Raw genomic sequence first — 17,892 nt, 5'->3', positions numbered from 1 at the left:
AAATAAATAAATAAAATAAAAAATTTTTATAATGAAATAGTTTATTAGGCACAGAGGGTGACTGGTAGTAGTACCCCAGGGGGAGATGAGGCACAGGAGCCTTCGTTTTCCCTGCTGTCACCCTTCAAGGCTGCATGCAGAGCCCCATCCATCCAGATGACCTCTCCTTTGAGGAATGGGTTCTTGATTATGGTCTGGACCAGGTGAGCGTACTCAGCAGGGTCACCCAGTTGGCTGAGGAAGGGTACCTGACTGGCCAGGAAGTTTGACACCTTCTCTGGAAGCCTAGTCAGCAATGGGGTGCCAAACAGACCTGACCTGGAGCAATGGCCATAACCCAGATGCTTATTGGAGCCAGATCCCAAGCAATGGGCAACGTCATGCCAACTATACCCCCTTTGGAAGCAAAATATGCAGCTTGTCCTGCCTGGCCCTCAAAGGCAGCCACATTGGCAGTGTTGATGATAACCCCACATTGATCTCCCTGGTCTGGTTCATTCTCGCTCATCTCACCAGCAACCAGGTAGATCATCGAAGGTACCCATAAGCTTCACATTGAAAACCTACTGGAACTCCTCCAAGGAATGGGCCTGGTTCTTCTTTAAGTTGTATGTCTTAATAATGGCCATTGCAATACCTGCATAGTGCACAGCCACATCCACACAGCCAAACTTCTCCTTTGCTAGAGTCAGGGCTGATTGCACATCCTTCTTAGAGGTCACATCGATTGGGGCACACATGGGTCTCTTTCCTAACTTCTTGGTCTGGGCCTCACCACCTGAGTAAGGCATGTCCAGAAGCACAGCAGTAGTCCCGTGTTTCACCAGTCATTCTGCAATGGCCAGACCAAGACCGGAGGCTACTCCAGTTATTACTGCTACCAGGCCCTTCATGTTCCAACATGCCACAGCCATCTTGTACCAGCCTCACTATTGAAGGACTCAAAGGTTAACTTTTTAACAGTTGACTTGGTGGTGTACACCTGTAATCCCAGGGACCGTGGAGGCTAAGGCAGGAGGATCACAAGTTTGTGGCTAGTCTGAGCAACTTCAGGAGAATATTTCAAATTAAAAAAATGGTGACATTTGAAAATTTTTAAATGACTTAGTGGCACAGTGTACCTGGATTAAATCCACAGTATCTAAATAAATAAATAAATGAAAGGCTCAGATCAAACCATGTGGTCTATTTTTTTTTTTTTTTTTTTTTGGTACTGGAGATTGAACTCAGGGCCACTTAACCACTGAAGCATAACCCTTGCCCTTTTTTGTATTTCATTTAGACACAGGGTATCACTGAGATGTTTATGGCTTTGCTGAGGCTGGCTTTGAACTCCTAATCCTGCCACTGAGATTATAGGCCCAGTGCATGCATTCTTCAGTGGTGAAATATTTATTGGGTAACTACACAGTTGTGCTCAGGGAATTTATAATCTAGTTGCAAAGAGAAGAACCAGGAAGAGTAAACAAAAATAAGCAAGGGTTCCTGGCCACAGCGAGGGTGAGGAGAGAAGGGCTCCTTGAACTGCTGGAGAAGGCTAGGTGCTACTAAACTGGGCTTTAGGCCCAATTCAGGAACTGAGTGCAGTGGGGTTCTCCCAGAACTCTGGGCCTCATTCACTCCTGTATGCATTAAATCAGATACCCCAAAATCCCTAACACAGTCCAGATACATGGAAGATCAGAGATCAGTTTGTTAAAATGGAGAGAATTTTTATTGATGTTGGATAGAGGAAATGGCATGATCCAAAGCAGGAGTGAGCAGGTCTTCTCCACAGTGGAATAGGTGTGTACTGGGAAATGTAGTAGACAAAGTAGGGTAGGGCCCAGTTAAGAGGATTTTGAGGGGCTGAGGTTGTGCCTCATCAGTAGAGCATTCACCTAGCACGTGCGAGGCCCTGGATTCGATCCTCAGCACCACATAAAAATAAATAAATAGGGGCTGGGGTTGTAGCTCAGCAGTAGAGCACTCGCCTAGCATGTGTGGGGCCCTGGGTTCAATCCTCAGCACCACATAAAAATAAATAAATAAAGGCATTGTGTCCAACTACACCTAAAAAATAAATATTAAAAAAAGAGAACTTTGAAAGCCAAGCAGAAAAGTTCAAAGAGATATAACATGTAACAAAGAACCATTATTTTTACTTACTTTAAGGATTTTCTGTTGTTCAAATATTCAAGAAGTACCTATAAATCATCTACAGTGTACAAGTAGTAGGATATTGGTGAAAAATTCAGCTCCTGCCTTCACATGGATGAAGTCAGGCAAGAAAGGAACCAATTATTATTTTAGGGATGTTTTATTCTTATATAGATCCTAATTTTATATTTATTTATTTATTTGTTGTTATTTTGGTGCCAGAGATTAAACCCAGAGGCCTCACACATGCTAACCATATGCCCTACCACTGAGCTACAACCCTAGTCTCATGACCTGCTTTAAAAATACAAGCTTCTACTGGGTGCTGTGGTGCATACCTATAATCCCAGTGACTTGGAAAGCTGAGGCTAGAGGATTGCAAGTTCCAGGCCAACTGAGCAACTTGTAGCTCAGAGGTAGAGCTTCCCTGGGTTCAAACCCCAGTACCACAAAAAAAAAAAAAAAAAAAAAAAAAAAAAAAAAAAAATTTCTTAAAGATATAGATGTTCCAGGAGAGCTAGAACTTTTGTTTTTGTCTATTTTATTCACTTAGCATCAGAAACAGGATTTTATGTATTTATGGTTTTACAGGTTGAGCACAAAGTATCATCAGAAATTTTTTTGAATTAATGAGTATTTGAGATTTTGAATTCTTAAGAAGTATAATCCCTTTTTTAAGATAGGTTAAATGAGAAGAGCTCTGAGAGAGTAAGTGTAGACTTTCTATTAATTTCACTAAAAAAGTTCATCTATAGCTCAGTGGCAAAAGACTTACCTGGCATATACAAGGGTCCTATATGATGTATAAATAAATAAAAGTCCATAATGGCTAACAAAATATGTGTGCAATTCTAATCATTTTAGTAACGTTTAAACATTATTTTCCAATTGGTCATTTTATAGTACAGTTTAAAAATCTGAAAGCAGTGTTAAGTATTCTACTTTTCTGTTAGCATATTTATTTGTGTACTCCTCATTGCTAAAAATACCTAATATAAATACATACTCTTAAGTTATTTTTTTAATATTTATTTTTTAGCTGTAGTTGGACACAATACCTTTTTTTTTAAGAGAGAGAGAGAAAGAGAGAGAGAGAGAGAGAATTTTAATATTTATTTTTTAGTTTTTTCGGCGGACACAACATCTTTGTTTTGTACGTGGTGCTGAGGATCGAACCCGGGCAGCACGCATGCCAGGCGAGCGGGCTACCACTTGAGCCACATCCCCAGCCCCACAATACCTTTATTTTATTCATATATTTTTATGTGGTGCTGAGGATCAAACCCAGGGTCTCCCATGTGCAAGGTGAGCGCTCTACCACTGAGCCACAATCCCAGCCCCTCTTAAGTTATTTTTACATGCTCTCTCAGGTCAAAAATAAAAGATAGGATGTAAGAGAATCACCTGCAAATATACAAGAGATTTAAAAATGGTTACCATTATAGCCTTTTGTATGGAAACTTTAGCATCTTTGAGCAAATATCTTTTGTGTATTCCCCTTCTCCATTTTGTAGGGCATGATCGTTTATGCCATCTGCTCTTTGGGAACTGTTAATTGACTGACATTGTTCCCTGAGTTTTGCTGTCACCATAGATGGTTGTAGAACATGAGAACAAAAGATTTTGTAAGAATAGCTTTCATATGACAAGTATCCTTTAAACCATGGAGGGGAAAAAAAAAAAAAGAATCGATGTTGACCAACTGGGAAAAATTAAGAATTTCCATGGTTTAAATCATTTAAGTTTACTGAGAAGTTATTACAGTATGTCTAAACGTTTAAATATATAAATAGCAATTAGGTAATTTAATACCAACAGAATTTATACTTGAATGGGGAAAGAATGAATCATCTTCATTCATGATAGGATACACAGATGCTTCCTGTTGCCCTATCCAGAATGATGTTAACATCAACCTCAGGAGACCATTAGGCTAAACTTGAACTAGATGGTAACCATTTTGTCTCTGTTGAGGAACAAGAATAGAATTATGTTAATTAAATTTTATCATAGTAAACTCTTTGTACTTCATGTAGTAGTCATTGAAGATGGCATAAATTATCAGTCCCTATATATATTTCATTCCAATATCATGTGTCTCTATCTGAAATGTATCTAAAGAAAAAATTGCAGAGCCAGGCATGATGGCACATGCATGTAGTACAGGAATTCAAGAATAGCCTGGAAAACAGTGAGACCCCATCTTAAAAATGAATAAGCAAATTAAATTAAATTGTGGGGAAATAGAGACTCACAATAACATTCTTAGAAAGCCCATGTAAATACTCCATGCAAACCATTTGTCTTTCCCGGTCCCCCCATTAAAAGGGAGTTTCTAGCCCAGGGTGGTGATGCAGTCCTGTAATCCCAGCTACTTGAGAGGTTAAGGCAGGAGGATCTCAAGTTCAAGATCAGCCTGGGGAATGTAGCTATACTTTGTCAAAATAAAAAATAAAAGAGCTGTAGATAAGGGGCTGGGGATGTGGCTCAAGTGGTAGCGCGCTCCCCTGGCATGCGAACATTCGATCCTCAGCACCACATACAAACAAAGATGTTGTGTCCGCCGAAAACTAAAAAAATAAATATTAAAAAAAAAAAAAAAGAGCTGTAGATCAGTGGTAGTGTTCAAGCTGCAAATAAATAAATGGAGAAAGTTTTTTGTTTTCTCTGAATCAAACTGTTGTAATAATGTGATTTTCACTGGGTTCTTTTTGCTTCTATTTTTAAATTCACAAAACTTAAAAAACGTTAATTCATTTAAGCACTGTGAAAGGATTTTATGTATTTATGGTTTTACATGCTGAGCTGCTTTTCCTCACAAAACTTCTGACACTACCTGGTGAGATGGCACACACCTATAATCCCAGTGACTCAACACAGCAAGACCATGTGTCAAAATAAAATATAAGGGACTGGGTTTGTAGCTCATTAGTAGAGTGCTTGCCTGGCATGTGTGAGGCACTGGGTTCAATCCTTAGCACCCATAAAAATAAATAAAAGTATTGTGTACATCTACAACTAAAATATAAAAGGGGCTGGGGATATAGCTCAGTGGTAAAGTGCCCCTGAGTTCAATCACCATATCACAAATAATAATAATTAATAATAACAAAAATAGCCAAGTGTGATAGCACATACCTGTAATCTCAGTGACTGGGGAGACTGAGGTAGGAGAATCCCAAGTTTGGGGCTAGCCTCTGTAATTTAGCAAGGCCCTAAGGAATTTATCGAGACCCTGTCTGGGGCCAGGCATGGTGACACATGCCTATAATCCCAGCAGATGGGGAGGCTGAAACAGAAGAACTGAGAGTTCAAGGCCAACCTCAGCAATGACAAGGCACTAATCAACTCAGTGAGATCCTGTCTCTGATAAAATACAAAATTGGGCTGGGGATGTCACTTAGTGGTTGAGTGCCCCTGAGTTCAATCCTTGGTACCTTAAATAAATAAAATAGACTGGGGATGAAGCACAGTAGTAAAGTGCCCCTGGGTTCAATTCTCAGTACCAAAAAAATACAAATAAATTAAAAATTAAAAGATGATAACAATAATTTCTGACACTAAACTGTGGAGTGTTTTTTCTCACGTTAACCAATTCTCCCAACTCCCTGGACATACTGAGGGTCCTACAATTCAGTCCAATTCTGACATTAACCATCCAGAGTCATCATCTGACTCTGTGAGTTTAAGGGCTCAGCCCCACAAGACTGCTTTCACTTAAGAGGCCAGTCACAAGTATAAGGTCCCCAGGTTACCCATATTTCTGTCTGACTTGATTACAAAGCCAGGATATGTTCTTACAACTTCCAGTTTGACAATTTGCTAAAATAGTACACAGAACTCAGGAGAATTTTTTACTTAAATTCACTAGTTTACTACAAGGGATATGACATGAACAGCTAAATAAGAAAAACAGAGCAAAGCATTGGTGGAGGGCTTGGGAATATGGGACACAAAGCTTCCATGCCCTCTGTGGACACACCACCCTCCTACCACCCTACTCTGAAAGCTCTCCGAACCCCAACGGAAGTTTTTTTGATAGTTTAGTCAATATAAATGATTTTTAACTCAATTTCCAGCCCCCTTCCTCTTCCTGGAGGTTGGGGATCTGCAACTTATAGTTTTAGTTTCTAATCCAGACTTAGTCTTTCTGGTGACCAGTCTCCACCCTGAAGCTTCTAGGGACCTGTGAAGAGTTGCTTCATTAGGAAAAAAGATGCTCCCACTACCCAGGATATTTCAAGGGATTTAGGAGCTCTATGTCAGGAACTATGAGGACAAAGACCAAATATTAGGACAAATGATACCCATATCAGCTCAACATTGAGGGAATTAAAAGGGTTTTAGGAGCTTGTATCAGGAAACAGGGACAGAGACAAAATTATTATACCATATATACTAACTTCTTATTTTGAAATAAAAGCAGATGTCAACACGACAAAAGCAAAAAGCTTCCACAATATACTAAGTTGTCCATATTTAATTTCTGGATTGCATCCATTAATACAACTATTCTCATTAAAATACATATTGTTGTATCAAAATCATTATAGTGTTGAAGCATGCTAGGGGTTTTGTTTTAGGGTTTTTTTTTGGGGGGGGGTTAGGGGATATTTGGTCCTGGGGATTGAACCCAGTTCCAAATGATTTTACCACTGAAATAAGTCTCCAGACCTTTTTATTTTTTATTTTGAGATAGGGTCTTATTATGTTCCTTATGGTCTCACTAAATTACTAGGCTGACCTTGAACCTGTGATCTGCCTGCCTCAGCCTCCTGAATTGTCGGATTACAGGTATGTGCCACCATGCCCAACACATTGTCTTTTGAAGCATACCCACTCTTCCAAAATTAAGGAAAATAGAATTATTAAAATGCAAAGAGTAAGCAACACAGCTAAGAATCTCAAGGCACATTACATTTTTTCTTTCTTTCTTTTTCTTTTTTTTCTTGTACTATATTACCAGCCTTTTTATTTTTTGAGACAGGGTCTTGCTTTAAGTTGCTGAGGCTGATCTTGAACCTGAAGTCCTCCTGCCCTTGTTTTTTTCCAGCTTCTTGAAGTTACCCATATTCCTTGGCTTATGGTCCTTTTCTCCATCTTCAAAGCCAGCAGTATAGAATCTTCCAATCTCCATTTGACTCTGATCTTCCTGCTTCGATCTTATAAGGATTCTTCTGATTATTTACAGCTCACCTGGATAATCCAGGCTCATCTCCCTATTCAAAGATCCTTAATTTACTCATATCTACAAAATCCCCCTTGCCACGTAGAACATTAAGTTCAGAGGATTAATACATAACATCTTTGGGAGCCATTTTTCTGCCTTCTACATGAACATATCTTGGACTATTGGGACAATTAGTTCTCATAAACCAGGCCAAAGAAAAACAGTCCTTTAGTAATGACCCTTTTTAAATTTTTCTTCTTAGCCTAGTGAGTTATTTTTTTTAATTATTTTTGCACATTTGTCTAAATCCTTCAGAAAAGCAAATGTTATTATTCCTCCATTGGTAAGACACTGATTTTGATTTGTCCTCCAGAAACAATGAAGAACTCCTGTTGAGTAATCTGTAGTCACAAATTGCACAGATGATTTTTATCCAGTTGTAAAAGCAATGATTATGATTACATGCTCTCTAAAATGCTCAGTTTATATAATTCATACATTGTTGGTTGAAAATTATATTGTCAGAGCCATCCTAAGCCTCTGGAGGCTGAGGTAGGAGAATCACTTGAGTCCAGGAGTTCGAGGCCAACTTAACCTCTCTAAATAATATATAAATAAACAAATTCTCTTTGTAGTCTTGGCTATAACTATGCATTTATTTATTTATTCATTTATTCAATGAATAAATATTTATTGAATACTTGACTGCAAGGCATTTGCAAGTATCTAAGAATTTACATATTTTCTGTGTGGGAAGTAAAGGGTTTCCCATTCTTATTATTTTTAAATGGCCAGAAGTAAAATGTTTGGTAGAAAGTATTGTGTGCAAAAAGTTATATAATACTTTCTTTTCTACTATTGAACTGTGTAGATTGGTTGCATATTAAGTCATAATTCTTGGTATCCATATTCATTCTTCCTTGATAAAGATGAAATTGCTAGAGAATTTTTTAATGTTTTTTTAAAAATATTTTTAGTTGTATATAGACACATTAACTTTATTTATTTATTTTTATGTGATACTGAGGATGCCTCACACATGCTAGGCAAGCACTCTACCACTGAGCCACAACCCCAGCCCCAATTTTTTAATGTTTAGTATAATGAAAGCAACAACTAAAACTTACTAAGCACTTACTTCTACCCAATGCTTTGCACATGTTAAATTATTTAGTCTTCCAAACCCTCTCTAAGGTAAGTGTTATAGCACTAACATTCCCACTTCATAGATAATAGTAATAGAGATATAGCTGGTAGGTGGTAAAGTCAGAATTTAAATCTGGGGAATTGATTCCATAGCTTTCTCCCTTAATACATAAATCAATGTATATATCATCACATAGTGTTGCAACCCAGTAAGTGTTAGATGTAATGATTGCTTCAAATCTTGCTCATAGTTTAATCATTTTTCCCAACTTTGGAATATAGCTGAGAAACTATAATCTCAATGGACTCTGACACATGAATGAAAATTTGAAAAACAGACTAAATGCTGCAAAGATTAGGTTTACATCAAAGTCTAATTGAATATACATGAACATAACTACAGCCTAGGACATTGTAGACTTCAGTTTATTATTATTGCTGTTGAAATCATCTTTCTTTAATTTGATGGCATGACCCAGGTAGAATACAGTGCCCAGCAGTTTTCGGAAGAAGGGAGAAGCCTCAGGTGATGGCACACACCTATAATTCCAGTGACTTGGGAGGTGGATGTAGGAGGATTCCAAGTTTGAGGCCAGCCTAAGCAACTTGGTGAGGCCCTAAGTAACTTAGTGAGACTCTGTCTCAAAATAAAAAATTAAAAGAGCTGGGGATATAGTTCAGTGGTTAGGCACCCCTAGTCAATCCCTAGAACCAGAAGAAGAAAAAAAAAAAAAAAATAGGGAAGAACTATATTCTAGTGTCTATTTTGTCATGGGCAAGCACTATCTCATAATTGTGGAGAATTGTGCTATCAATTTAGGTATTATCCATTTCTTAGGAAACCCTTGAGTAAATAAATTTGACTGCTTAGTAGTAGATTCTTAAATATATATTCTATTTATAATCAGAACAGTTTTCATGTTTGCTTTACTTCTACATTTAAGGCTTAAATGTTTCATTCATAGAATACTCAAGACTAGAATAGTTTCATGCTGAAGTTCATAGATGCTTCCCATACCTACTTTTATTTTTTATTTTATTTTTTTTTTAAGAGAGAGAGAGAGAATTTCAATATTTATTTTTCACTTTTCGGCGGACACAACATCTTTGTTTGTATGTGGTGCTGAGGATCGAACCCGGGTTGCATGCATGCCAGGCGAGCGCGCTACTGCTTGAGCCACACCCCCAGCCCCCCATACCTACTTTTAAAAAAATCATATAAATATAGGTAGGTTGGATGAAAATTATTTCAGTTTACATCTACATTTGTATGTTTTTGAGGACTGGGGATGTAGACCAGCGGTAGAGTGCTTGTCTAGCATGTTCAAGGACCACCAAAGAGAAAAAAAGCATAATCTAAAATATATTCAAGCTTTTTGGCGTTGGCAAGGTCTGGCCTTGCGGAGGGCGTCGGATTTAATCATTAATTTCAGCGCTTCCGCACTCCTTAATCTCCAACCTTCTCAATAAAATGATTTGACACCAATAATAATAATAATAATAATAATAAATAAAATATATTCAAAATGTTTATAATCTGAAAGTAAGTTCATCAGCATAAATGACCAATTTCTATTGAATTTCTAATTACTTGAAAGTTATTTTGATAAATTTGGGTCATCCATCCATATTTAAAGAAATAGAAGACAGGGCTGGGGATGTGGCTTAAGCGGTAGCACACTCGCCTGGCATGCGTGCGGCCTGGGTTGGAGCCTCAGCACCACATACACAAAGATGTTGCATCCACCGAAAACTAAAAAACAAGTATGAAAATTCTCTCTCTCTCTCTCTCTCTCTCTCTCTCTCTCTCTCTTTCTCAAAAAAAAAAAAAAAAAAAAAAAAAAGACAGATCCCAAACAACCAATAAATTATACAGCATAATAAAGTTACTGGTCAATAATGGAGTAAAAAGCTATATGGGAATCAGAGTGGTTACCAAGTTGACATAAATTCCCAGAATTATTATGATGAACTGGTTAATAAATATGGTTGTTTTGCCAGAAGAAAATACAAGGCATGATACAGTTAATAGAATTTAAGAATATAGCTGATTACTAATCAAATTTCAGTAATTGAAGATATTCTAATCGATTAAAGAACTTACCAATTGGAGAGGAGAAAAAGGTAACCAGCAACAGGGGAGAAAAAGGATTAGGGAAAGAAACTATGGACCTTATGGGAAAGATAGGAAATTAATATCTATCATCTTTTTGGTCAATAATATGTACTGTAAGGGTCTGGCGAAACGTCGGAGGAAGAGACCACCAAGAGACAGCTCATGCAATTGCAGAAGGGGATTTATTGGGGATCCATTCCATTCCCCGCTGGGACTCCCGGCTCACTCAAGAAGGGAGAGCAGCCAAGAGCCCAGAGCCGAGGTTAAGCAGTGCTTAAGTACACTTTTTGAGGAGGGCGGGGGCTTTGCATACATCAGAACAAACCATCATGAGGCGCAGGAAAATTGAACAACAATTCTTAGACTTGATTAGTACATTCATTGGCAGGAACAGATTGGGTGGGGGTGATCGGTCACTCCTAAGCGGGGTACACATTCAAACTGATTGGTTTTGGGGCCTGAATGCCTACGTGACAAGCTACACAGGGTCCTAGGTTATTAAACAACCAGAGAGTCAGTGGGAATATTTACTGGGCAGTTGAGTATTGTCCTAACAGCTACAGGAATTTCAGGTTTTGGGGGTAGCAGAGGAACTTAACAATACCTGGTCCTTTACTTTTTAACTCAGGCCTTGCAGTTTAGAAACTTTACAATGCCCGGTCTTTTACACTTTAACTTTTACACTTTAACTTCAATTTCTTTTACCCTTACAGTACATGTTATATTGCATCAGAGACTTGAAGAAACAGTAACTTCTTAACCATTTATTGTGTGTGACCATGCTGAATCAGAGGGTAAACTGATTTACCAGGGTAAACTGGTAGACAACTCCATTCTGGGAGGAAAATGCTCAGAAGGAGAAAGAAATGACTTATTCCTGGACCAAAGGGCTATTTAGTAAAATTTCTTGTTCAGTGCCTCAATCAATATCTTTGGGCCTGGGAAAATTCACCTGTTATCCCCAGGAGTCAGTTCACTTGTTCACTTGTTCTATTCAACAATGGTATTGGGCACAATAATTAGAGTTAACATCAGAATGTTTACATTTAAAACCATGTTGGATACTCCCCAAGGTACAACACTGAGTAGGTATAGTCCTTACCTAGTAGTCTTAATTGTAAAGCTGTTAAGGTTAATAGCAGGTTGCATAAAAGTTCCTAATGACCTCTTTGCTATTTCATTTAGCAGAAAGGTTTCTTCCCTCTTTTAGGACACTTTTCATTTTCTTTGAAAATTGCTTCTCTTGTACAGTACTTATTGGATGAAAACACAAACTTGAAGAAATAACTCCAATCAAAAACTTCACAGTGGAATAAAATATGGATTCTCAAAAAACAAATATATTAGGCAGGGTATGGTGGCACATCCCTGTGATCTCAGCATCTCAGAAGGCTGAGGCAGGGGGATCACGAGTTCAAAGCCAGCCTCAGCAACTTAGCAGTCCCTAAGCAACTCAGCAAGACCCTGTCTCTATATAAAATATAAAAAGGGCTGGGGATGTGGCTCAGTGGGTAAGCACCTCTGGGTTCAATCCCTGGTGCCAAAAAACGAAAAACAAAACAAAACAACAACAACAAAATGATTAGATATATTTCTGAAATCACTGCAAGATATTTGTCCTATTCTATTTTTGGATGAGAATCATTCCAGTTTTATCAAAGTGCAATCAATGTGTTTTGACAGCCATGTCCAAATGAGGGACATGTGCAAAAAAAGTAAATTTTGGAAATATGTTTAATCATTTTTATAATACATGAAATGATGACAGACTTGAACCTGTAGAAAACACTTCATGTATGATTGGGAATGATGGGAGAGGAAAATACTAGGTAAGAACATTAGAGGCAAACCACTAGAGACATAGGTGTTTGAAAGCAATTAAGAAGCCCATCCCATCTCTTAGAGAACAAAAGATTCGGAAGAGATGGATACATACAATTGGCTAGGAAAGAGAGGATATAGAAGGCATAGGTCACAGAGGACATGTATAAGTTACTGAGAGTAACCCCAATTTCCCAAGGGACCATGGTGCCCAGGGATATGCTTTCCCCTTGTCCATTCCCTCTGGGCTTGCAGATAAAAAAACAAGCCCCATTTCATGAAGATGTGTGGCTCTTTAGTTCTTGGTAAGTAAACAAATGATTCCACTTTATGTGTATTGTCATTTGGGAAGCTACAGGAATGCACTTATTCTATTATTATTTAACTTTATCCATGTAATGATATACCTCCCATATTTTTTTTTCTCAGTCCTGGATATTGAACTTAGAACCTCAAGCATGCTAGGCAAATGCTTTTCCATTGAGCACTAACCCTAACCCCAACAATACTTCTAGTACTAAAAGAACAAAGTATTTTTTTTTTTTTTTTTGCTTTTCTCAATACTTTTTTTTTTCTTTTCTTTTTTTAGACAGGTTCTCACTAAGTTGTTTAGGGCTTCACTAATTTGCTGAGGCTGGCTTTGAACTTGCGATCCTCCTGATTCAGCATCCTGAACCACTGAGATTAGAGGCATGTGCCATGGCACCCAGCAGTTTTTTGGGTTTCCTCTTTTTCTTTCTTTCCTTTTTCTTTTTCTTTTTTCTTTCTTTTTTTTTTTTTTTTTTTTGTGGTCCTGGGGATTGAACTCAGGGCCTTGTGCATGCAAGGCAAGCACTCTACCAACTGAACTATATCCTCAGCCGTGGCTTTTATTCTTCTTCTTCTTTTTTTTTTTTTTTTAAAGAGAGAGATATTGATTTTCAGTTTTCGGTGGACACATCTTTATTTTATGTGGTGCTGAGGATCAAACCCAGCACCCCACGAATGCCAGGCGAGAGCGTTACGGCTTGAGCCACATTTCCAGCCCCAGCTTTTATTCTTCTTGACAGGGAAAAGAGATTGAAATTAAGCCATACTTTACTGAACTATAGCTCCACCTCATTTTATTTTTTGAGACAGGGTCTGGCTAAATTGTCCAGTGTGGCCTTGAACTTGCAATCCTCCTGCCTCCTGAGTAGGTGGGATTATAGGAATGCAACCTACTTACTGTCCCTTTTAGATTTCAATACTATCCCAGAAAATCCTAGAAAGTAGATGCTTCTGATTTAGAATAATGGGGCAAGGTCATCCTACCAATAGGAACACAGTCAACCCCTGAAGTTAACCTTTAAAAAGCACATTTTACCACTACTTTGACAGTTCTCTCTTTGGTAGCTTGACTAGTGATGAGGTAATTTTGGTAAAAATAAACTGTTTATATTAGCTAATGATTCATGCTGGCATAAGAATCCACTAGACCCCATTTATACACATCTAACCCTCTTTAAGTACCCCTTCTATCACTGGTATTTCCTCTTCTGATGGCACTGTTATGTTTTTGCTCTAAGAAGCAAATCTCTTCTAAAGGTTAAAGAATACAATAGACACAGTAAATCTTACTATAACTGGTTAAAAATCCCATCAAAATACAGAGTTCTACATAATAAATTTACTTGCACAATCTTGGTAGTCTGTAATAGTAGCATTTTATTGATTAGGTTGACCTTGGACAATTCATTAAATTCCCCTGAGCCTAAGAAAGCAATGTATTTAGGAAAGTATGAGCTGAAGGTTATCTAAAGGATGGTTTTACTTCAATCTATGGAATTGAGTTTTTCATTTGATTTGATTAAAATGAGGATTTTTAATTTTAGGATCAAGAATTTCCATGGCTGATCACTGCAACCTCCTTACTGTCAGCAACATTTTGAATATACATTTTCCTGATTGTCCACTGAGATTTGCTATCTCAGGAAATAGGCTATGATTTTTATCTGATTTAATCCTATAATAACCCTATGAGGTTGGAAATAGTACAATGATTACAAATTTTATCCTCATCTTACAGATGAAGAAACAGTCTTCCAATTTTTTGAACCAGCTGGGTACAGTGGTGCACACCTATAATCCCAGCAACCTGAGAGGCTAAGTCAAGAGGATCGCAAGTTCAAGGCCAGCCTAAGAAAGTCAGAGAGGTACTAAGCAACTGGCAAGATGCTGTCTCAAAATTAAAAATAAAAAGGGCTGGGGACATAGCACAGTGGTAAACTACCTCTGGCTGGGTTCAATCCCCAACCAAAAAAAAAAAAAAAAAAAGATTTTTTTTTTTTTTTAAGTAACTTTACCAAAGTTGAATAAGATCTGATCTCACAAGAAATGTTATACAGTAAGTTAGCAACAACCAATAATAAATGATTATGTACTGGTTGTTGGCAAGAAGTATGATACTCTCAGCCTGGTATGGTGCCACATGCTTGTAATTCCAGAAACTTGGGAGGGGGGATGAGGTAAGAACTTGCAAGTTCAAGTCCAACCTGGCAGCTTAACAAGACCCTATTTAAAACTGAAACATAAAAAATGTTGAGATTATACCTCAGTGGTAGAGCACCTCTGGATTCACTCCGTTTGTTAGCTTCAGGGTCTGTTCATATTGGCTTTTTCACCTAAGGGGAATTAGCCCTAAGCCTTTGTAGATGTTCTAATTGGTAACTGCCTCACTATTTAGAATGTCATGATTCTATCAGCCAAGTTATTGTCCCTAATATATATTTTTTTCTATACAGGCTCTCTTACCCTTTTTTTTCCCCCTAGCAAGCATCTTCAATGTTTATGCTCACAATAACATTAATATTTAGCATTATTGGACTAATATGTACCCATGGAATATTTTCATGCTGTAAAAAGCAATTAATTTTATTGAGTGACACTTAACCCAGATAAGTTATTTAACACATGCATAGATGGTAATCCAAGATTCCCAAATGGACTTTACCATATATAACGCCTTTTTCATTTCAGTACCTTCTTACCATCAACCCCGTAAAGTCTACACACATTCACTGAAGAATACAGTATAAAATACAAAAGGGAGTATGTCCCCTGGAGATCAGCACAGTTCTAAGGGACTGAAAACAGAGGTAAAGGAAATATATATTAAATTCAAATACTTTTGGCAAGAATTTGTACAATTGCATGCAACAGGGAATTTCAAGCAAAGTACAATTTTATTTATTTACTGGTACTGGGGATTAAACCCAGAGGTAACCACCAAGCCACATCCTCAGCCCTATTTTGTATTTTATTTAGAGACAGGGTCTCACTGTTGAAGCTGGCTTTGACTCCAAATCTTCCTGCTCAGCCTCCAGAGTGGCTGGGATTATAGGCATGCACCATCATGCCTAACTGAGGATGAAAAATTCTGAAAAAGCTGTTGACCTATTTGTTGAGGGCCACAGCCTAGTTGGGATGACGGCATGGCATTTTGCCAGAAGGGAGTGGTTGAGAGGTGACGCTAGCGAGCCATTGAGATGATGATGGTTATGTTAAGCTGTGTATTCAATTGTATATATAAGTCTTTACAGTTGGCAATAGCAGGGCTCTTGCTGCCTCGGGTGCCCGCTACTTTGGAGTTCCCTGTTGAGTTCTCCCAGGGTCGAGAGAGGAGGCTTGGAGCCCGGTGGAGAGCTGGGAGAGTTCCCGGGGAGTGTGCATGGAGTGCTGGTGGAGTTCGGGCAATAAAGTTGCTGTTTGAACATACAAGTTCTTTGTGGCGGCTCGGTTATTTGTGCCCAGCCAGACTGCGGCACCTATTTCATACAGTTCTTTTGTGTGTGCATGCTAGGGACTGAACCCAAGGCCTTGAATATACTAACCACAGGCTCTACCATACTGAGTTATATCCCCAACCTTGCTGGGTGCAGTGGTACATACCTTTAATCCCAGTGACTGGGGAGGCCAAGGCAGGAAGACTGCAAGTTCAAAGTCAGCCTCAGCAGTTTAGTGAAGTGCTAAGCAACTTAGTGAGACTATGTCTCTAAATAAAATATAAAAAGGGCTGGAGATGTGGCTCAATGGTTAAGTGATTGAACCCCTGGGTTCAATATTGGTACCAAAAAAAAAAAAAAAAAAAAAAAAAGCCAGCTTCAGCAATTTAGTGAGGCCCTAAGTAACTTGGTGAGATCCTACCTCAAAAAAATTAAAAAGAGCTAGGGATGCAGCTCAGTGGTTAAGTGCAGTAGGTTCAATCCCCAATACCCCTCCTCCCAAATTAAAAAAATATATATATATAATTTTTAAAGATAAAGTATCAATGATATACTACCATTTTAAAAACTAAGGCTGGGTGTGGTGGCATATGCCTATAATCCCAGTGATTTGGGAGGCTGAGGCAGGAGGATTCTGAGTTGTTCAAAGCCAGCCTCAGCAACTTAGCAAGGCCCTAAGCAAATCAGAGATATCCTGTCTCAAAATAAAAAATAAAAAGGACTGGGGATGTGGCTAAGTGGATTAAGTGTTCCTGGATTCAATCCCCAATAACAAACAAAAAAACAATAAACCACATGTATTCTCTAATCACCTATTGGGATAGGGATATAGCTCAGTGGTTGAGCGTTCACCTAGCATGTATGAGGCCATGGGTTCAATGCCTTGTAACCCACCCACTCTGCCCCACATACACACAGAATAACAACAGATTATCAATGGGAGGGAATTATACACAGCAGTTAACAATAATGGATTCTGGAGTGAAAGAGAACTGGTGTCTATAACATTTTTTTTGTTGTGTGGCTTTGGGCAAACTATTATTATCCCTGGGTTTCAATTTCTTCATCTGTAAAAGAGAGAACAATGCTATCTCCTAGGGTTGTAGCAAGGCAAAAAGAATATACATGTAAAACAAGAGTGTTTGTTACCCAGAAAAAACTGAATAATTATTACCAGTTATTATTATGACTATTATAGTTCAAGATACAGATCTAGTATATGATTACTCCCCCCCACAAACATTTATCCAGCTTGAAAGAATGCTTATATCTTTTCTGTAGCAGTAGAAAAACATGGGGCTCAGGACTGGGGATATAGCTCAATTGTAGTGCGCTCAGTCCTCAGTACCATAAACAACAAAAAAACCATGGAACTTAACAGAAGGTCTCCATTTTACCCACTTTACAACATAAATGATCTATGAAAATAAACCAGGCTGGGGGGTGTGGGGGTGTGGGGGGTGTGGGGGTGGGGGGAGAGGGGGCAGGGGGTAGATAAAAGTTTATTGGATTAGACAAAGGGGAATGAAGAGAAGGGAGTGGGGATGGGAATGGAAAAGAGTAGAATGAATTGGACATATTCATATGTTCATGTATGAATAAATGACATGTGTAACTCCACATCATGTTCAACCACAAGAATGGATTCCTAACTAGAATAAGTTTATACTCCATGTATGTATGATGTCAAAATAATTCTACTGTTATGTATATCTAAAAAGAATAAAAATTAAATTAAATTAAAAAAAACAAAAAAA

The 17,892-nt window shown here is 38.2% G+C and overlaps 1 protein-coding gene across 1 annotated transcript; it reads right to left on the bottom strand.

The window, feature by feature from the left end:
- Positions 1-44: 44 nt before the first annotated feature.
- Positions 45-914, bottom strand: LOC143407521 (3-hydroxyacyl-CoA dehydrogenase type-2). The gene is given in 3 exon segments (XM_076866833.2): positions 45-317; positions 320-533; positions 535-914. Coding segments are annotated over 3 exon segments (867 nt in total).
- Positions 915-17,892: the final 16,978 nt, after the last annotated feature.

This window comes from Callospermophilus lateralis, chromosome 9, assembly GCF_048772815.1.
Source record: "Callospermophilus lateralis isolate mCalLat2 chromosome 9, mCalLat2.hap1, whole genome shotgun sequence".
Taxonomy (NCBI): Eukaryota; Metazoa; Chordata; class Mammalia; order Rodentia; family Sciuridae; genus Callospermophilus; species Callospermophilus lateralis.
This window is presented reverse-complemented; position numbering and strand designations above follow the sequence as displayed.